The 22977-nt window shown below is 34.4% G+C and overlaps 1 protein-coding gene across 2 annotated transcripts in view; it reads left to right on the top strand.

Annotated features, from left to right (window-relative positions):
- Positions 1-22977, top strand: part of LOC149797745 (glutamate receptor 3-like) — an 86154-nt gene that overhangs the window by 34845 nt on the left and 28332 nt on the right. The window contains exons 2-6 of one of the 2 annotated variants that reach the window (XM_089962689.1): positions 4895-5017; positions 6813-7052; positions 12559-12737; positions 14228-14281; positions 15283-15516. In XM_089962689.1, coding sequence (XP_089818815.1) covers positions 4895-5017; positions 6813-7052; positions 12559-12737; positions 14228-14281; positions 15283-15516 — 830 coding nt within the window. Of the gene's footprint in view, positions 1-4850; positions 5018-6812; positions 7053-12558; positions 12738-14227; positions 14282-15282; positions 15517-22977 lie in introns of both variants that reach the window. The other variant, XM_089962688.1, reaches the window with a different exon arrangement.

Raw genomic sequence — 22977 nt, 5'->3', positions numbered from 1 at the left:
GACATACAACGTTTCAATGTTACCACACAAAAAAGAAACAAAAAGAATGGGACTATATGCATTTATCATTCCGGGTTATTTCTTCCGTCAGAAGCTATTCTCGATTAACCAATTCTTGGTAAACTCAGATATAGACAAAAGTAGAAACAATTTAAAAACTGACTTGCACAATTCACACAGCTTTATCTTAAACATATTTGCAAATCCTTACGTTCTCCATATACATAACAAATAGCACACCTTTGGAATTTGTTACATGTTTTAAATTATGATCCTTGCAAAGGTCAATTTGAAGTCTTTTAAGATACTGTTTCTAAAATATACATATTAATCATTTGGCGGGGAGGGAAAAAAAGTCCTCAAATTCAGATGCGGCAACAGAGGAAGCGATTAATGTATATTCCTTTGGGTCCACAAATCTGCATCATGTCCGCGTCAGTAGCATAATAAGCCTAGTTCAAAACTTTGAAATCTTGTCCAAAACATATTTCAGCTGTTGTCCACTTATTTATGTTTATTTTCTCAGTATATTTGTGTGTGAAATCTTTGTCTTTTATAAATGAATAGCCTATTATCATCTAGTCTCTTATCTAAAGATGCATCTCCTCATTTTGTTTAATGGTAAGGAATCTTGTTTTTTTTTTGTATAAAGTAATTATCAATGAGCCCATGTTCGCTAGGATTAGCAATCTTGCAAAAGCGCTTTATGTATAAGCAATATTTCTCGAAGTTCTGTTAACTGTATATAGTTTACTTTAAAGTGCCAGCATTTGTAAAAGCAGCTTTGGCAGACTATGCAAGTTTTGATATCGCTTTCTAATACGTATCGTTCTACGTGCTTTAAAAAAAAAAGAACAACAACGCAAAATGTTATGTCAAAATTACGAAAGTAAATATTTTCCCGTGTTACCATTGGTAAAAATTGTTTGGCTTATCCACAATAATAGCTATTATTAGTCCTGCTTCTTTGACCTTACAAACATCAAGACTAGTGTGGCGGATGTGCTTCCTAAGCCAGATCTCTTTACAGATTCGGTTACACATGCACTGCTATAAGGGTTCGGATCACTTACAGATATTGGCTATTTTGCTCCATGTCCTTGCAACAGAACTTCATTAACATACGCCAGTTCAAAATGGTTGCCTCACATTGGATTTTGCTTTTGTCGCTAACTTTTACCATATCTGATGCTGCACAGGACTCTCCTAACAAATGTAAACACCATCATGTTGTCTGACAAAAGGCCCAGTAATACCTTTACGCTCCCTCCATTTTTGTGATTTATATTCTTAACGCGTGTTAAGCGGTTCATTCCTCTGAATTTCATATTTTGATGAATTCCTGCATTTCGAGTTTTTGTACTTCCATTTTTAAAGTGCGCTTGTGCATGGGTGTGTGGATGATTATGTATGTACGTATGTATGTATGTGTGTGTGATTTGCATTTTGAACGTAGCTGTAACAGTTTGAGTCATGAAGCTACGATGTCTGCAATGTGGCAGTTTATAAGGATGTCGAACACTTGCTCATTTTGCCACAGTCATCATATCCCACCCAGTAACTGCATCCTGACACCAGGTCGACCAGTCCAAACACTAACCTCTTAATGCTGAGCGCCCAGCGAGGCCATTTTTATCACTCTGAGGTATGAATTGGCCGGTGGTCGAACCAGATACCTTCCGTGTCTGAGATGGGTGCTTAACGACTTAGATCAGCTGAGTGGTCAAGTAAGAGAGAGAGAGAGAGAAATGACTTGGATCAGCTGAGCGGTCTGCGTACTAGTAAGAGAGAGAGAGAGAGAGAGAGAGAGAGAGAGAGAGAGAGAGAGAGAGTTCATGCTGTTAAACAAGTCACAACATTTAAAAGAGAACTTACAAAAATCCTTGCCGTGTTGAATCATTTCTTAATGGTTTATAGATTATGTTTCTACGTTTGACTCTTCGATGTTGTTGTTGTTGTTCTAGGGTTTAACGCCATTTTCAGCGCAAGATAGGCTATACATGGCGGCCAGTATAACTGATGGAGGAAGAACCCTGGAAAACCCAGGGAAGAACCACCGACCCACGAGAAGCTACTGGCAGGTTTTCCCACGTACCCATGCTAGCCGAGCTTTGGACTTGGACCCACACAGACAGAGGTGAGATGGCGGTGATCCCGAACGGTGAACGCTTTAGACCACTCGGCCATTTGGGGCCTCGACTCTTTGATTTACGAGGATTGTTGCCCTGCCGTGAATAGTTTATGAATATAAATCAGATGATTAGATGTAAGTGCCCTGCATGACAGTTAGGCATAAACTATTTTAGAGTATCCAGAACGATGATGTACACCAGACGGTGTTTCATCAGTTCCTCCCATGTCCCTTGGTTTCATGCGAGCATTCTGGTCAAGTGGAGGAAATAAAAGCATTTTGAGTGATTGAGTGGCCGCTCAGGTGGCCTAAGCTGTTAGAACGTTGCCTCTAATGCGAGAGGTCGCTGGTTCGAATCCCGGCCGAGTTATACTAGAGACTTATAAAAATAGTACTAGCAGGTACATTACTTGGCGCTCAGCATTAAGAGGTTAGTGATATGACTTGTCGACCTGGTGTCAGGATAATGTGACTAGGTTGGACATGATGCTACATGTCTGCACCATGATGCCCCAGTGCTAGACATTACTATAAACTGCCACACTGCAGACATCTTAATGATATGTTAAAGCTACGTTAAAAATCCAAATCTCTCTCTCTCCCTCTCTCTCTCTCTCTCTCTCTCTCACACACACACACACACACACACAGAGAGTGATTAAGTTGCCTTAATAACATGGCAAATGACGTCATCTTTTTGAACAGTTGTAATGCATAATGCATAATGGAGGTAGTCCTTTGAAGTTATCACCATTCTTGCAATATCTCTTGAAAAAATGTCAGAATGAAACCAAGAATAAAAGCAATAAATATTCATGTAGCAAAAACATTGTTTTAATTTTCAGACAGTGTCTAGAAATCGGCGGATAGCAGGGACAGATCTAATTCAATTCTTTAGTACGTTTCACCCGCTGGTCTACAGCGAATTAAAGAGCTAAAGAAATAAGACATATGCTAGTATCTGTCACTGATTTCTGTCGATTTTTCGATTTTTTGGAAGAAAAATAACAACAGGTTAAACAAATCGAATTTTGTTTTGCCTCAAATTATGTGCTTGCTTTCCTTTTTGCGTTTTTAAGTGAAATCTTCTGGTTCCTTTACGTCAAATCGAAGTCAAGTATTACGACCATATGGTATTAACATAATTCAAAGAAAAGACAGAGAAGCAACAGGCTTTGTAAACTTCAATAATTAATGTATTTCCCTAGAATATAAAAAGTGAAATGTAAAACAAAGAACTTACGGTAATGCGAATTAAATCCAAAATGATCCTAGAATTAGTAACATAAGTATTGATTTTCAAAGTTCTGAGTAATCTTCAGTGGCATTCCAAATAATGCCCAAGGCTTAAGGTGTTGATGCTCCAGTAGTGGCCGCTAGTCTCTAATGTGCTAATGTATCAATGGTCTGAATTGTATTGATGTGCTAACATTCTTTCCTTGAAATGATCACAAAAATATAATCCATGGTTTCCTTGTTTGAATTCACTCTAGTTCCCACTTAACTTCTCTTTGCAAGTAGCGGAAGGGGTTAGGGCTTTCGTCTCAGATGTGTGAGGACGCGGGTTCGAATTCCGGCTGAGTCATACCAAAGACTTATTTTAAAAAATGGTACTTGCAGCTGCCTCGCTTTAAGAGGTTAGTGTTAGGACTGGTCGGTCTGATGTCAGGATAATGTGAATAGGTGGGACATGATGTTACATGTATGCAGCATGATACCCCAGTACTAGCTATCACTATAAACTGCTACATTACAGACATCTTAAAGATATGACTGAAAAATTGTTAAAGTTACATTAAAAATCCATATCTCACACACACACACACACACACACACACACACACACTTTCAAAGAAGATTAGAAAGTGCTTTATATTTGCAGAGAATAATAAATAATTTCATCCAAATCAGAATGTGAATACAACAATATAAACGAGTTATGCCTAGATGTTATGGCAGGAGTAAATAGTTTTTCCAGTAAATAAGATTATAAAGTCCTGTACTTGATCTAGATCACAAATGCCGTTTCTATTTTTTATATATAAAAATAATAAAGAATGGAAAATTCCATTTTTAGAATGTTCTGTTACTAACCTTATAATAAAGAACATGGTCAGCACAATGTCCGTCACTCTATACATTAACTTCTATTGATAATGATCCTAATATTAAACCCACACTCATAGAGAAAAATATTATTTATGTATTAGTTTTTTTACGAACTTTAAAAAATTCAATGATTTTGGTCAGGTACACAATGAAATTGGTTTCGGAAAAGGTCAAGTACAAAGTACATTTTTACATAACCCACAGCATATAACGGATATAAAGCTATCAAACAATGCAGATGAACTGTACGTAACGCAAGATAAAAAAATAGTGCAGTGATATTGTAATTTAAGACGCTGTGCACATTTTGGGATTAACCTGCTGCTTTTACCGTGTCATGTTACTAATGAAACGTGTACCAAAATTGTTTATGATGGTTTCCAGTTTTAAGAAATATGAATGTGGTTGATGTGCACACGGTGATTTCATTCATTTGTGAGGCTGAGAGATACACATTTTATCTTGAAATTGTTTCTCCCATTTAAGTTTAACAATTCATTGATTATTCTGGCAATGAATGCAACACAAATATCACGTGTTTCATTGATAGTATCGTAGGTACTCTGAAATCTTTGCTTTAAACTTCGGGTTCTACTTTTTTTTCTTCTAGTTATGCAATCAGAAACGCCAAAGTCAGTTTCCACCTCATTTCAGCTGTTTTGCCGTCATGGAATCAAATCCTGGAGCCCATCTTCGCCGAAAAGCTGTCTTCCAAGGCCACTATGATGACCCTTAGGCTAGATACAGCTAAAACTGAATATGATAGAGTTTTCAAAGGTAATTTATCTTTTTGCATGAAATATTTAAATATGTTTTGATAATATTTTCGTTGCAAAAATATTATTTTGAGAGAACGTGGCATGTATTTGATTGACTTTATTATGCCATCTACTGTATGTTATGCCATTTACTGCATTTTATGCCATTTACTGAATGTTATTCCATTTACTGTATGCTATTTCATTGCTGTATAATCAGTGCTAATAATCCTTCAGTACAGATTATGTTTTATTGGTTTAGCAGCATGCCTAAATTGTATTACAATCACAGAGTATCGTTTAAAATTAAAACATTGTAGAAACTAGTGTTCATAACTCTCTTCAAATCGTCTAACGTGAATCTCCATTCTAATACAAAATAAGTTCGCCAGATCTCTGGGTCTATACTGGATCATTGCTTGCAGAAGAAAGAAAGAAAGATCCGTCACATAAGACAAAATAATATATATATATATATATATATATATATATATATATATATATATATATATATATATATATATATATATATATAGAGAGAGAGAGAGAGAGAGAGAGAGAGAGAGAGAGAGAGAGAGAGAGAGACAGACAGACAGACAGACAGACAGACAGAGAGAGGGCACTGGTCATCTTCATTTTAATATTGATGTGCATACTCTATTCTTGTTTTTTTATAAGTTTGGATTTCAGACACGTAAAGCTATATACTCGCATGATGTGTTGATTTTGTATCATCTTTAAATTCCAAACGTTCTATTTCGTCATCAAACATTATTGATCCATTCTCGTGTCCCTTCTATATCACTCATCTGCAAATTCCGCCTTGTATTCCAGTTTGGTACTTCCGGTACCCTGATTTCCGTTCTCCGGCCCTGCGCCATCGCACAATTTCCTATTCTCCTCGCCCTGCGCCTTCGCACAACTGCCTGTTTTCTTGGCCCTGATCTTTTGCACAACTGATTATTGTTCTGGCCTTGCGAGTCTAATACATACACACCTATCCCTAGTTCTCGATAAAGTAAAATATCAAAATCAGCAATATTCCTACGCATTTCCTACCTAACAAATTGCAAATTGTAAAAGACACATACAAATATAAAAATGCCTAATTATACGCGCACAAGGCCAACAATACCTAGCTCTGGATAATCCATAACTATATATTCAAATACAAACAAGTACAAGTTCTAACATAACTCATTATAACATTCATTTAAGCACCACGATGCAACATCGTATCATATTACACCAACCACTTCGATTATATCCTAACAACTACATACATTAATCTTGAATATTAATAATTCGCTATACGCGACGTTAAGACATGTTGATAATTCAGCAATACAAAGATTAAACTTCTACTAAATTAAATGAACATATTAACGTATAAATTGTATACCCCATAGATAGTAAAGTGAGACACATTCGGGTGAAGATATTTTACATCAGAAGCCTTTGTTCCAAATATTTTCCGAATATTTTCTAGCCTAATTCAAAGTAAATGTAAAGCACATTACATATTTAGCTTCTGTGTGAATTTATAAACGCTAGGCTTACGATAATTAGGCTCATGCCTTCTACCCTATAATTAGGGAGGTGTCATAATACGAAACTATCCAGTGAAACATGAGTTGTACCTACAATCAAATATGACGTAATCCTAAAATAAACGGCTGTGAGACAAATCGTGTCATGCGAGAATAGTAATAAGTTATTCTACCCCGGTATTCTCATCAGAATACAACTACTGTGAATCCAATGCACTGAGGGTGTCTGTCTTATTAAATTGATGCTTTTTGATAATATTACAGCCCTTGAGTTCCTCAAAGGACATTCCATCCATGCTGTGCTGGGTCCGTTCGACGAGGCAACAGCCTTAGCTTCGGAGTCATTAAACATGGCGTACATAGCGACAAGCCCGATGACGTCACCTCGACTAAACTCAACTTTCCAGATTTTCCCAGCACTTGAAGACTTTAGTCAGGCTATATTTGATCTGGTCAAAAGATACAAATGGGAGAAAGTCAGTTTCTTCTACGATAATGACAAAGGTATTTGCAAGTTGCTTTCACATAATCCCACATTCAGTCTCCAATCTACTCAACTATTCACGTAGTCACATACTCACTTGCCAGCCCACTCACCTATCTGGAAGGGTCACCTCTGTCTGAATGGGTTCGAGTCTCGGATTCGGCCAATGTGGGTACGTGAGAAAGCTTGCCAGTTGCTTCTCGTGGGTCGATTGTTCTTTTCGGGGTTATCCCGCGTTCTTCCTCCACCATTAATACTAGCCGCCATGTATAGCCTATCGTGTGCTGAAAAATGGCGTTAAACCCCAAAACAACAACATCTGGAGGGGAAAACTAATTTGATTATCTAGACCAAAATATGGTCATACCATTTGTTAACATATTTACATTAAACTCGGTTAATATCCATGAAGAAATACTGGTTCTAGATTCGCTGAGATAAATGTTATACAAAACTAAACACATATATGTAGAATTAGATTGAGGATTCTATCTTTATATATCGACCGATCTAAAACAAAAGGGATTTTTAAGCATTACAGCATTTATATGAATTTGTTTCATATATTGATTAGGTATCAATGCCCCATCGTGAAACAAAAGTGAAGAACGATGTTAATAGAACATTACTATAAACTTGCAAAAGAAGCAAAGGAAACATATCAGCCCAATAGATTTGTATGTTGTCTTTGTTTATGTTGCAAGTGAATAAATCAATTGACGGAGTGAATGAACTCATCGCACCCCTGCCACTATGTTCGCAACAAATTACATTTGGTTATCTTGGGCGGCTATTCACAATCCTCTTTTGAAAACAATAAATTTCATCGTTTCTTCTTTTTTGAGCTTCTATTTTCACTCATATTGGTTTAAATGAAGAAAGTAGTGTACTACTAAAACAGAATGGCTATCTTTTAGAACACTGAACGGGAAGCTATTTGCTTACCGGCGAGTTTATTAAAACAAGTTAAAAATTAAAACTTAGCGAAATGACGATCCAGCAAGAGGTAATTTAAAGGAGGAGTGTCATTCTTTACCAGTATACCCGGGTCCCTGATCGAGAGCAAATGTACATTTTTCAAAAGTTTAAATTGAAATTATATTTTCAAATGTTTTCTGGCCAATATATGCAGCCAACTCTGGAAAACGGATCACATTTGTGGCGGATTTTGGATTTTAACTCCTTGTCACTGGGGTTGGGGGATGTGGTATGGGGCTAAATTGTGCTGTGAAAAGAACGCAGTTGTTTTCATTCATCCTCTTTAATTTATTGAATAGAGTAAATGAAAAGGTCTGTGAGACTACGGCATAGATGACTTTAACGAATTCGATGAACACGCCATATAAAACACATAAACAAAACACATGTTTGTTTTGTTTTGTGGGGTTTAATGGCACTTTAACACAGATATTCACTATATCATAATGTGTTAAGTAGGAGATAAGTGTCTTTCCTAACGACACATAGAGTAGCCAATCCAAGTTGGACTGGGCGGGTATCGTACCCGGGACCCTTGCATTACCAATCCAACACTGTACTAAATGAGCTCATTTCTCTCTATAAAATGGGGCAAACGATGAATTATTACACTTCATCTCGTATCTTAGTCATTCAAAAGTAAAACACACCAAAGATTAATGTAGACTTCATACAAAATAAGAAGACAGTAGCTGACACGTTGGCTGAGATACGAGCAATTTTAAAAATGTGATACGATAATTTTCTTGAGAATTGACAAACGTTTCTTGGTCCAATTAATTATCAATTACAAGCACCGGAAGTGGAAGTAAATAAAAATTACAATATTTAAGCAGTTGGAATCAATTATAAATTAAAGAAAAAAATAGCGATCATTACATATCTGGACGACATGGTTTGAAACGAAACCAGATTGTAAATTCAAATTAATTTCATGGGAAAATAAGGACCGAGAAAGCGCATATAACTAGTTTAAAACGTGCTCAGAACAACACCGGTATGACTAGTACGAAAGGTATATATATTTGCTATGTTGGAGACACAAACCAATTAAAAAATAACCTGGTACTTTGAATGTTAAATCTTTTTTAAGACTAGTTAAATACGGACGATATAAATTATTCCACAAACAATTTTACTCTATGAAAAAACCCCACAAACAATCGTGTAATCCCTCTTTGTTCAGCTGTTAATGTTATCAAATGTATAGAACAGTAAATATATTAATATTCAAGTCAACAAGAGAGATACGTTAACAGAATAAATGTTTGGTTTTGTTGGGGAAATTATGACAGATTTGTATGGTAATAATAGTTGAACGAATTTATGAAAGTAAAAAACACTAGCATATGACGATAAATATTTAAAAGTAAATAAGTTGATTTTTCCTGTAATGTTAATTAGCAAAATGTAAAAGAATTGATTTTTGTAGAACTGTTAATTAGCAACAATTGATAAACGAAATATTCATTGTAAATAATTTATTTATCTATAACTTTCGTTTACCAGTAATTGACTTGTATCGACAATTTTAAGATGATATATTCTCTTTGTAATCGTCATGAAATTTTTATACAGAATGCTGATTTGATAGGATGGATCCATGCTTTAGAAGAATGCTTTGACATAATAGCAAATTGTTCTTCATTATGTGCAAGTAAAAGCCAATCGAGGTGGAAATGACAAGATATAAAAAGACTGACATGTTTTTAGCTGTCATTATCCATTTCTGGAATAGTTAACCTCCGTTTGTACAAAGCAATTTAGAAGCTGACACCATGTATCTCGCCAGCTCACAATTCCTGATATTATTCATAACGACTTATCGACTGATAGTTTAACGTGTACTCTTTAGGGATCTCCGTTGTACATAAAATAATCCCTGGCGAACGATGATATTTTCATCGTCAGAATATTAATTAAAACTTGTTCTGCCATGCAAATCAAACGATCGACACCAGAATACTCAAAAAGGACAGCATGCAAGATTGTCAAATGCCCAATATCTAATTAATAATAATAATAATAATAATAATAATAATAATAATAATAATAATATTATTATTATTATTATTACCAACCTGTTGTACACTATATATATATATATATATATATATATATATATATATATATATATATATATATATATATATATATATATATATATATATATATATATATATATATATATATATATATATGTATGTATGTATCTATGTATATTGCAAAGAACACTGTTTCTGAGACACATTCCAGTTGTACAGGTTAGTTTAGATACACATTTCCTGGAACAATATCTATATCTTCCCACTGTACACGTTCGTTTAGATACACATTTCATTGAACAATATATCCATCATTCCATCTGATTGTACCCGGTCATTCAGATACTTATTTCCATGAACAATATATCTAACATTCCATCTGATTGTACACGGTCATTCAGATGCACATTTCCATGAACAATATCTCCATGTCAGACATTGACGTTTATATTTATTATCACAGATTTGGATCCCTTAGAACAAAATCTTGTCTATTATGTTCAAATAAATGGATTAAGTAATAAAATCTCGCTGCCTTTTTATAGCTTTGCTGAGAAATTATGTCCAACAATCGTATTGACCCATGATATATTTGCTAAAAGTGTTTTCTCATCATGTTTTCTATGTGCGTAGCATTTCTGTAGCGTATTGCCTTCACTAATGAATACTATTCAGATTATGGACTTTCTTGTCAGTCCCACTGATATTTTTTTCCCCATAACTAGAATAAAACATTGTAGGTCTGAGAGATAATAGCAATGTATTTATGAGGTTATGCGATACGTCATTTGTAATGCTGTTTAACGTTTTTCACAAACGTTGTTTTTCTTCTTCTAGACACGTAAGAAGAAAACTGCTGCTATAGTAAATACAGTTTCTTTGTGTTAAGCAAGACTGAGTTATGGGTGTCATTACGTAAACATGTGGCTTACTCGTTTGAATATTTATACTGTTCTTACATGAAGAAAATCGCAAACGCAACCTAATTCCATCTGTTTCTTCTGTTATCGAAGAGATAAAGTTATTACATTCAAACATTTGCTGTCATTTAATTTAGCACTTGTGGTAAGGGGTTGTTTGATCTGAGAATAGCCAGTTTGTGGTTATGGGTTGTTTGATCTGAGAATAGCCAGTTGTTGGTTATGGTGTTGTTTGATCTGAGATTAGCCAGCTTGTGGTTATGGGTTGTTTGATCTGAGAATAGCCAGTTTGTGGTTATGGTTTGTTTGATCTGAGAATAGCCAGTTTGTGGTCATGGATTGTTTGATCTGAGAATAGACATATTGTTGCTTATGGGATGTTTGATCTGAGAATAGACGGATTGTGGTTCTAAACATTTAATTTAATTTGCTTTGTATGCAAACTCTCGTGTGACGTGATTCGACTCATCCACAGTGCTGCAGCACTGAGGTCATATTCTATACTATCATAACATCAGATAGTTATTAGCCCTGAAGGATAACAGCACTGAGGCTACATTCTATACTAAAATAATATCAGATAGTTATTAGCCCTGAAGGATAACAGATAGTTATTAGCCCTGAAGGATAACAGCACAAAAAACATTACATTTTCCTATCCTGCTGATTTCTCATAATTGCATTTGCTGTAAGCCAGTCTCGTTGGAAACCCAATTGATGTTAACAAATCTCGTAGGTACACATTTCCTTCACTGAAACAATAATACTGAAATCCAAAAATGATGATTACTTAGGACGGCAACCGCTGCTTTATCTAGGTCTATGTTTTCTAAGATATGGTATCGTTTTTATAATTAAAACGATTATCAGTGTTACAGATGTGCCCTAGTTGTTTACAACCATGGACTAACTCTTTCAGGTCAGCTTACTCATTTCAGAAGCTGGGCTGTAGTACACTTATTCTGCATAACCTTATAATTCAAGCCTATTAGTGGACTGATTATTCGTGGTGGAGGGGCGGCATTCTGACGACGATCTAATTTTATTTCACTGTTTCTGAGAGTTCTGAGGTTTCATGTACCCAAAAAATAGATCTTTTTCAGTCATTGCTTCTGTTTACATTCTCCGTCATAATTATTACCTGCTCGATTCATTTTAGCTTTTTTGCCATTTTTTTAATTAAATTTTTGTTTCATTCCTTCAACGTGAGAATAACACGATGTTACTGTATTTTTATGACTGTCAGATCACGGCCAGTAATGACGGCAGTAGTACTAGTGGCAACATGTGGCAATGACGGCAATACTAATAGCGGCAATGCTAGAAGTCTTTACAAAAGGATATTATTAATATTGGTCATAGTAGAATTCATTACAAAGGAAATTATTAATAGTGGTCATACTACAAGTCTTTACCAAAGGAAATTAGTAATAGTGGTCATGCTACAAGTCTTTACAGAAGGAAATTAGTAATAGTGGTAATACTAGAAGTCTCTACAAAGGAATGTAGTAATAGTGGTAATTCTAGAAGTCTTTGCAAAGGAAAGCAGTAATATTTCCCATAAAACTATTTCTCCTTTACAGGGATCAGCATCGTTGAGAAACTGCTGACAAACCACGAATTGATGATCAAATCCTGGAAGTTTGAGGGGGAAGCAACAGAAAAGGAAGCACGTGACCATCTCGTGAACATGCGCACAGTCTTCATGAAAAGGAGCATTGTATTCTTGAACATGAGAAATACGAGAGTCCTTCTTGAGACAGTAAGTAGCAACACTATTATCCCCGATAGAATTTCTAATTCATCATATCGTCTTTCTGTGACGATTTTTAAACTTTGAATGGACTAAATGGTTAACTATAACTGAAAGTGGGAGAAAGTTAATTTGTGGGAGAGGTTTTCGTCCCGCATGTTATTCATATCCCCATATCCAAAGAAAGGCAGACAAGAAATTGGTACTCGAATTAACATTGTAAATGCGTGTGTGTGTGTGTGTGTGTGTGATTTTGGATTTTTAACTTAGCTTTAACAATGTTCCGGTCATATCGTTACGATGTATGCAGCGTGGCAGTTTATAGTGATGTCACTGGGGCACTGGGGCATCATGCCGCAGACATGTAGCATGATGTCCCACCCAGTCACATTATCCTGACACCAGGCCGACCAGTCCTAACACTAACCGCTTAATGCTGAGCGCCAAGCGAGGCAGCTATCAGTATCATTTTTATAAGACTTAGGTTTGACTCGGCCGGGGATCAAAACCGCGAGTTTCCGCATCCAAGGCGGACGCTTTAACCATTAGGCCACGGAGCGGTTCATTGTTAATGCAGTCGAATGAACTAAAATAAGGCCTTATTGTTGTCTTGACAACACTGCCAACACTTTAATCTAATGAGCCATACTTGCTCTAAACATTGGTATATGTGCTTTTGCTAAGAAAGATTCAGATTCGAACCATGAAAATACGACGGACACATCTATGCAACACCTACGTTTTTTGAGGATAAAGTATTAATCAGCGCGGGCAAGTACTTTCTATTTGTCGACCTCACACTGACTGCGCTAGTTACCTCACTTTCTAGTCATAACAACGACGCACTTAAATTTTTTTGTCTGACATTTAAATGCTTACTGGATCTGTAGCTTCGTATGGAAATGATATTTCTTCTCTGTAATTAACCTGATTCGTTGTTGTACTAAATCGTCATTATTACCGAGTCTGGAGGTAAAAACTGTATGTCACTTACCTTCATTTATGTTTTAGAAAAAGAAACATTCGATTAAATTAAAGCTATATATTCTTTATCTTTTCCACCAATTTGATCGGAAGACTGACAGTTTCTTAATGGTGTAAACTGTTGTTATTCAGCTACCAGACTTTTTTGCGCTGGTCTTATTTTAGTAAAGGTGTAAACGCATTTCTGTTCTCTGTTATCCGACAAAATAATATGTTTAAACAGTAATGTTTATCGAATAATGCATCGCTGAACATCAAGCTGACCTATTTTGGTCTGCATCATTCCTTTGGGAATTATTTCATTGTTAAAGTACATTTGAAGTTCTTTTATCGATAATATAGACTGAGCTCTGCCAAACCTGATTCAGAATAAATCAAACAGCATATGGCATCAGACATTGGCTTTATTTCGTACCCTATTTAACCGATTGTCATATAAATGGCAATGGACCATGTTTCCGAACGATGAAATAATACGATCTCTCTGTACATCATTTTAATTTCTTTTCGTATAGGCAAGAAATCTTGCAATGATGTCAACACCATACGAGTGGTTTTTCTATGATCCGGTAGGTACGCAGTTTTTTATGTTGTATTTGTGCGTGTGTATGTGGTCTCGCGCATGCGTACATGTGCATGTGTTTTTCCATTTGTGTTTACAGAATTATTCATTGTCACCCACGTGATAAATGATGTTGGATATGCTGAAGAATATAGTAAACTTGAGTGTGTTGTCACCAGAATATAGTAAACTTGAGTGTGTTGTCACCAGAATATAGTAAACCTGAGTGTGTTGTCACCAGAATATAGTAAACTTGAGTGTGTTGCCACCAGAATATAGTAAACTTGAGTGTGTTGTCACCAGATATATCTAAAGAAAATGTAGACCACATTTTTGTCTCATACCTTAATAACAACCTTTGAAGACGAAGATGTTACAAAAATGTAAAATGCAGAGTGAGAGAGAGAGAAAGAGAGAGAGAGTAATGCTTTTCGCGTGAAACTCTGTATAAAATACAGCCCACCCATTGTGTTCAATGCGATGTCCGCTCAAAATCCACACAGTACATTATTTAAGTATGTGATCAATATCATATAAGTATCTTGCAAACACTGAGGTCTGCACTCTTTTATATGTCGAGTCAAACTGCAAACAACAAAGATCATGATCTGTCTGAGCATAACGCGTATCCAGACCAGGCTCTATGTTTTGGTTGTTCTACTGATTGCTCCTAACAAACTGTATAGACCCAGATCTAACGGCGCATTATGAGACGGCAGATCTTGGTCTGTGCAATTAGCAGTTGGACTGGTCTTATAAACAAGTATATACGGTAGGTTTCATTGGATGATGCTAGTAATAAATTATTAAATCATAGGAACCAAATTCTGGACTAAAGTATGACCATGTTTCATTCTCTGAGTAGGTAACTCATTTTAGCGGATAGATGTGTTTACCACCTGTGCATATGTACTTGTCTTCGCCATATCAAATCTTCTGCATTCTTGTTTTGCAAACTTATTAAAGAGTTAAACAATTTCGAGATGCACTTTCATTTTCATTCACAAGGGAGACGAATTACCACTTGTGTTTCAAAGTTTCACAGACGTTATGGTCAATTTCACGGTGTTCAGTACCATGCCGTACAACTCCTCGGAGCCCAACACTCGTATTGACGAGAATGGATTGAACGCGACGCTTGCACACGATGCCGTCAGTCTCCTAGAAGACGCTATTGCTGATCTTGATGACAACATGACCACGGAGGAGATACGAATATCCATTAGAGACAGCATAAAACAGGTAAAGGACGTCTTCGCGACATTTGTTGCAAAAATGGGATGTGATGCATTTTATATTTTCGACTTTTCCCTCATTTTTGCCAAGATCTCGCTAACTTATCCACTGTGCTTTGACCCTATTAGTTCTCGTTCCTTAAATAATAATAAAAAAGATTTTTGCTACGAAAATACGGAGTCAAAACAATAAATTAGTGCATTTGTAGATGTTATTTTTGTTGTTGTTAAACTTTTTCTTGCCTATCTTCCTGTCATATGTAATAGAATTTAAACGAATACGAAACTTTCCTGTTCGAATATTCCATCGATGCATCCGTATCAGTTTTGGCATACTCGTCGACGTTAATAAATGGTTTTAAATCCATCCACTTTTATGTTTAATTTGCTATATTTTTTAGACTCACCGTTCCTTTAGTGCTGAAGATTTATGGTTAGGGGCAGAACCTCTATCACTTTTTCAGTACAATGCGCAATTTACAATTTTCTGTAAAATGCAGTTTGTATACAAAACATATATCGGCTGTGATTTGTTTACAACGTCAAATAGACCTGTAGTCAATTACATTTACATGTAATTAAGTTCATTACAGGACACTGGAATTCATCATACAAGTATGTACATGACAAGTCTAACGACGTTTGACCAACTAGAAAAATCCGAATCGCATATTGGTTTTCCTTCTAAACCATACTAATCTCATGTTCAGATTTGGTCCATAATCGCTTCACGTATACCGACCTCATATTATTCATAAGATTTATAAAATAAGTATGGAATGTCATTGTACCTTCCGTAAACAGAATAATTTAACATCTGTTAGCCCTGGGTTCCTGGGAACTAGTTCACTACCTCAAGCAAGTTGGGGAGTAGCCTATGCAGTTTCATAGAAAATGATGGACTTCCAGAACAAATTAAATAATTTTTAAAATGGAATAGAAAAGAAAAAGTGAAAAAATCCTACCACAACTTGGAATATATGCTGAACGCTATGGCTTTAACTCCTAGTACCTGCGGTTCTGTTTCACAATAATGGTAGCTATTTCCATGTGCATCTTAGTGATGCATAATGCCAACTGTTCCATGTACATCTTATTGATGCATAATGCCAACTGTTCCACGTACATCTTATTGATGCATACTGCCAACTGTTCCATGTACATCTTATTGATGCATAATGCCAACTGTTCCATGTACATCTTATTGATGCATACTGCCAATTGTTCCGTGTACATCTTATTGATGCCTAATGTCAGCTGTTCCATGTACATCTTATTGATGCATACTGTCAACTGTTCCATGTACATCTTATTGATGAATAATGCCAACTGTTCCATGTACATCTTATTGATGCATACTGCCAACTGTTCCATGTACATCTTATTGATGTATACTGCCAACTGTTCCATGTACATTTTATTGATGCATAATGCCAACTGTTCCATGTACATCTTTTTGATGCACACTGCCAACTGTTCCATGTGCATCTTATTGATGTATACTGTCAACTGTTCCATGTACATCTTATTGATGCATACTGCCAACTGTTCCATGTACATCTTATTGATGCATACTTCCAAATGTTCCATGTACATCTTATTGATGCATAATGCCAACTGTTCCATGTACATCTTATTGATGCATACTGCCAACTGTTCCATGTACATCTTATTGATGCATACTTCCAACTGGTCCATGTACATCTTATTGATGCATACTGTCAACTGTTCCATGTACATCTTATTGATGCATTCTGCCAACTGTTCCATGTACATCTTATTGATGCATACTGCCAACTGTTCCATGTACATCTTATTGATGCATGCTGTCAACTGGTCCATATACATCTTATTGATGCATACTGCCAAATGTTCCATGTACATCTTATTGATGCATAATGCCAACTATTCCATGTACATCTTATTGATGCATAACGCCAACTGTTCCATGTACATCTTATTGATGCATACTGCCAACTGTTCCATGTACATCTTATTGATGCATAATGCCAACTGTTCCATGTACATCTATTTGATGCATAATGCCAACTGTTCCATGTACATATTATTGATGCATACTTCAAACTGTTCCCTATACATCTTATTGATGCATGCTGTCAACTGTTCCATGTACATCTTATTGATGCATACTGTCAACTGTTCCATGTACATCTTATTGATGCATAATGCTAACTGTTCCATGTACATCTTATTGATGCATACTGCCAACTGTTCCATGCACATCTTATTGATGCATAATGCCAACTGTTCCATGTACATCTTATTGATGCATAATGCCAACTGTTCCATGTACATCTTATTGATGCATAATGTCAACTGGTCCATGTACATCTTATTGATGCATGCTGTCAACTGGTCCATATACATCTTATTGATGCATACTGCCAACTGTTCCATGTACATCTTATTGATGCATACTGCCAACTGTTCCATGTACATCTTATTGATGTATAATGCCAACTGTTCCATGTACATCTTATTGATGCATGCTGTCAACTGGTCCATATACATCTTATTGATGCATACTGCCAACTGTTCCATGTACATCTTATTGATGCATACTGCCAACTGTTCCATGTACATCTTATTGATGTATAATGCCAACTGTTCTATGTACATCTTATTGATGCATGCTGTCAACTGGTCCATATACATCTTATTGATGCATACTGTCAACTGTTCCATGTACATCTTATTGATGCATACTGCCAACTGTTCCATGTACATCTTATTGATGCATACTTCCAACTGTTTCATGTACATCTTATTGATGCATACTGCCAACTGTTCCATGTACATCTTATTGATGCATACTGCCAACTGTTCCATGTACATCTTATAGATGCATACTGCCAACTGTTCCATGTACATCTTATTGATGCATAATGCCAACTGGTCCATGTACATCTTATTGATGCATACTTCCAACTGTTTCATGTACATCTTATAGATGCATAATGCCAACTGTTCCATGTACATCTTATTGATGCATAATGCCAACTGTTCCATGTACATCTTACTGATGCGATGCTGACATTTACATTATTGACAGTGAAGGAAATAAAGACAATGATTTAGGCATCTTGGTGATTCCAGCGTTGAGTGCTTTGTTTCAAGACATGAATAAAATGTCAAATCGGTGATAAGTGGAAGGATTTACAGAAAGGAACGTTCTAGGACAAATACTCCAATTTATTTTTATATTATTTTTTCAATATTTTTATTCAAAAATATTTTCTTTATTATTTTTATCAAGATGTGTATTAAAGATTTTTTTCTATATTTTTGTTTCAAGATGTAATTTCAAAATTTCGTTCCTAAAAGTAATCTAATCTTATATTTGAAGATAATTTCTCAGAACAGTAGTAATTGGTGATATTTATATATTATATCTCAAAATGTAATTAAAGCGGCAACTTCAAAATTCTTTTTAAAGCGTATCTTTTTAAAATGTTATTTTTAAGATTATATTTCAGGTATTGATAAAATCGATATTTCAAGATTATGCTTTAATCAAATCAAATTTTCTGTTTGAAGATCTGTTTCAGAAAGTTAGAAAATATTATATCAAATGTAATAGAATTAGTATACAGATAAACAACAAGAAAAAAATCTCAAGTAAATTTTTAAAAATATAATCAATACAATTTAATATATTCGAATAACATACTAGACAAATCATTAAAATAAGTAAAAGTGAAATAGTTAAATAATGTACTCAAATAAATTCCAAAAATGATTATAAACAATAATATTTACAAAACATCATACAAATAAAACAATATACATTATTATGCGAACGCAAAATCGTAAGAAAACAGTAACAAAAGACACATTCAAATAAAATAAAATAAAATAAAAAACAATATAAAATAGCAAACTAAAACAATATTTAAATAAAACAACTAGACAAACCATAAAAGTAGCATATTCAATTCTTTTAAAAAAATATTACAATTATTATTACAAGAATATTTAAAATGTTAGTATAGGTTAAATAATTAAAGGTCAGGGTGACTCATATTAATTTTGAAAACAAACACAAACGAGAAGTAATTTTCTAAATAGTTGCTTAACAATTTTTGATTTTATTTTGAAGTATAAGTTCCTATTATTTTAACTAATTATCATATGTTTTCATACTGGATATTTTGTACTATATTTCCCATCATATGATGTATAAAGTATGTCTACTGTCGCATTTGTGATACTTCCTTACGTATATTCATTTTCCTTTACAGATGAAAGTAATTTTAACCTCGGTACCAAATCTACTAATTCTTACCATGATTATTTTTATGTTGTTTTGTTCGTATTAAGTGGACATCCAGACAATTCTACAATTGTTTTAAATCTAGGGGTTGATATTTTACTATATTTTTAGAAACGTATCTTTCTTCGTGAAATCACAATTTTTCAGGACACAAACTTGCCATTTACATAAGTTCCTTATTTAGTTTTATAGCCGTTTGCAAACGTTTATGGAACCAACCATCTTTTCTTAATGAATAAATTTCAAGAACTATTGGTTAAAACAATGTAACGTCATTCTTTAAGGTTAACATAGGTTGTAGTAATGTTGCTGTTTCTACTAAACTCGTGTTTTATTATTTTCTTCTTGTTTTTATTTCACCTATTTGGTTACCGTTTTCGTTACTGCTCAGTCCAATAGTATTATTTTTTTTTAAAAATAAGACAATATCATACGACCACAATCAATATAACTAAATTAAAATTAACTATTAAAAGTAGACAATGAATGTGGTATGTTCACAACCAATGTAATCAATCAATAAGATAATACAAAATAAACAACTTCAAGTTGTTTATTATATGATATATTCGAACAAATCATAAACATAAAATAATAAAAATTATATATAAATAAATCATAATAATAATATCACCAAATAAAAGCATAATTTAAATAATATGAAGTAATTTTTTAAAATAACATTACATAAAAATCAACATATGATTCAAACTTCCAAACAGTGTAAAGCCAGATTATTGATTGGATCAAACTGACCTATCGCAACTTGTCAATCATACTGGTGAATTAACCAATCTGCGAGCGTAAATTATACACACCTTCAGGCAATGCTTTAATATACCATTTTCCTCCAACACGTTTCTTGTGGTAATAATGAATTGATTACGATAAGTATTTACAAATTTTTCAATGATTTGTTGATTTATCCATCGAAAGGGTGAAATGAAATCAGCGGGAGCCTTGTAATTGCCAGTTGATAGCCAGATCACCTAAATGTAGGAATTAGATTTATTCCTTTCCCGAAACATTGACAAAACTTCGTCAGATAAAGTCCTCTTTTGTGGTCGCGTGTACGATCAGCTGAATATGGACACAATTGATGGCAATTACATGTTTATTTGCATAAACATACGTACAAAGCATGTCCCGTCGATGGCTTGAAGAAAAATAAAGAAATTGAAATGGAAAAATGTATGTAAAAATAAATGTTTCTAGAATATGGGAGGAGAACCCCCTGGCTTTCGGGTTTTGATGTATATTATTTTTCATGTATAGGAAGGACTGAAACCCAAACTGTAATATTTTAAAATTTGAAAAATGACATTTGATTATCCCAAAAATAATATTGTATTGTCTCGATCTTTCAGACGCTTGAACAAAAAATTCAATTCTCTAAGTTAGAAAATGAAAGTTTAAGATGAACTTAGTTTATTGTGAAGTAAATCCAAAATTAGCTTAAAAGCACTAGCACATACACAAAAGAATATAGTGTTTTTAATGAATTTGAGGTCGTGGATGTGCTGATTTGCCAGTAGGATTGAATATGTTTAGGTTCTTTCAGTCTTGATGTATCATAATGGCATTGTTCAAAACGTTCTTGAATGAATTCACAATAGTCCCAAAATGCCGATTATTTCCAGAACGTCGCATGAACTCATTGTAATTCCAGCAAATAATCCAAACAAATGTTCCTTCTCAAACTATATCTAAACAGAACATTAAATAAAATTGTATGCTGATATTAAACGACAAACATAGATAATAGTAACCAAGAATAACAAACAATTTTATTGTCCACTTCTTCACCTTATACACGTTACTGATCTTACGTCGCGGTATTTTCTAGCTTGATTTATGTCGCAATACTTCCTTTGTGACTTGTGTCACAACACAAGCAGCCTGACATATGTTGCAACACAACCCACCTGACTCAAGCATCCAATGGAATGCTACTCACAAACGTGCCAAAATATTCGTTATTAAGACTGGTTTCAAGAATTTAAAGACTTATAGCTCGTTGCAATCTACAGCCATGTACCAAACGAAAAAACATGATATAGATATATCTAATAATGACCATAAGTATGTATACCATATTAAACGGAGCTGATGGTCTTTTATTGATCATACCTACTTCCATCTTGTGCTTTCCACTCTCATTTTAGTGCATCATGCCAGTCATTCCATTCTGCACATATAATGATCTTTTTTAGACACTTCATTTCTTTATCTATATCAAAATCTTTCAACGTCACTTTATTAGCTTTAGCAAATCTCATTGATTACATTGATATTCTACCTCTTAATTCTGTTTGGATTAACAACTGCATATCCGTTTCAGAGAGCAATGCCAAATTAACATCTGCTTTCTTTAATAAAGCGTCCCATGACGGACAAGTGCTTGTGATGTGATGTGTTGTATCTAATTAGTAGTTTTTTCGTAGATGTTTCCCAAACATTTTCAGATACATCAATAAATAACAAGACAACAGTTTTTGAGTATCAATCATAATACTCGTCCAAACTTTTTCCAAACAGTGTTTGCAGGAGTATTCCCATTATCACTAATTCACGATTTAGTTAATACCGAGCCAAATTTTTCTTTTGGAGGCGATGATGTTTTTTAATCCTTTATAAACAGTTCATATGAATAAATCCCTTCTTCGCTATGAAATTAGTCTTATTACACTTGATATAATTCATTGTAATTTTAAATCAGCTTTTTTTCTTCCTCTGTTCAGCATAACAACTTACGTAAACTTTGCGGCATGAGTAGTAAACCATGAATTAAACGTAACTGCACAACTCTAAAACTTGTATATTTATTCCATTACATTTGGTATACAATTATGTTTTCCACTTAATTTTATTTTTTAAAGAGCCGCCGTAATAACCAATAGCCATAAGAATCACGTAGATTATGGAGAAGAAAAAAAATTGTTTAAATGGTACTGGTTTAACCTGCAAATTATAATATTTCAAAGTTTCAAAATACGCATATATAACAAAAATCACTTTGATTTTTGTATTTATAGTTTCTAAATTCAAGACCTTCTTTTTTCCCTTTCTTATACATTGTTGTTTATTGTTTTTCTGATTCAGTTTCTGTAAAATCATTCCTATGCCTGTCTATAGTGTCTCCTTTGCAAAAATTCACATCTTCTATAACTATTT

Source organism: Sinohyriopsis cumingii, chromosome 6 (assembly GCF_028554795.1).
Source record: "Sinohyriopsis cumingii isolate HCF-2022 chromosome 6, ASM2855479v2, whole genome shotgun sequence".
Taxonomy (NCBI): Eukaryota; Metazoa; Mollusca; class Bivalvia; order Unionida; family Unionidae; genus Sinohyriopsis; species Sinohyriopsis cumingii.
This window is presented reverse-complemented; position numbering and strand designations above follow the sequence as displayed.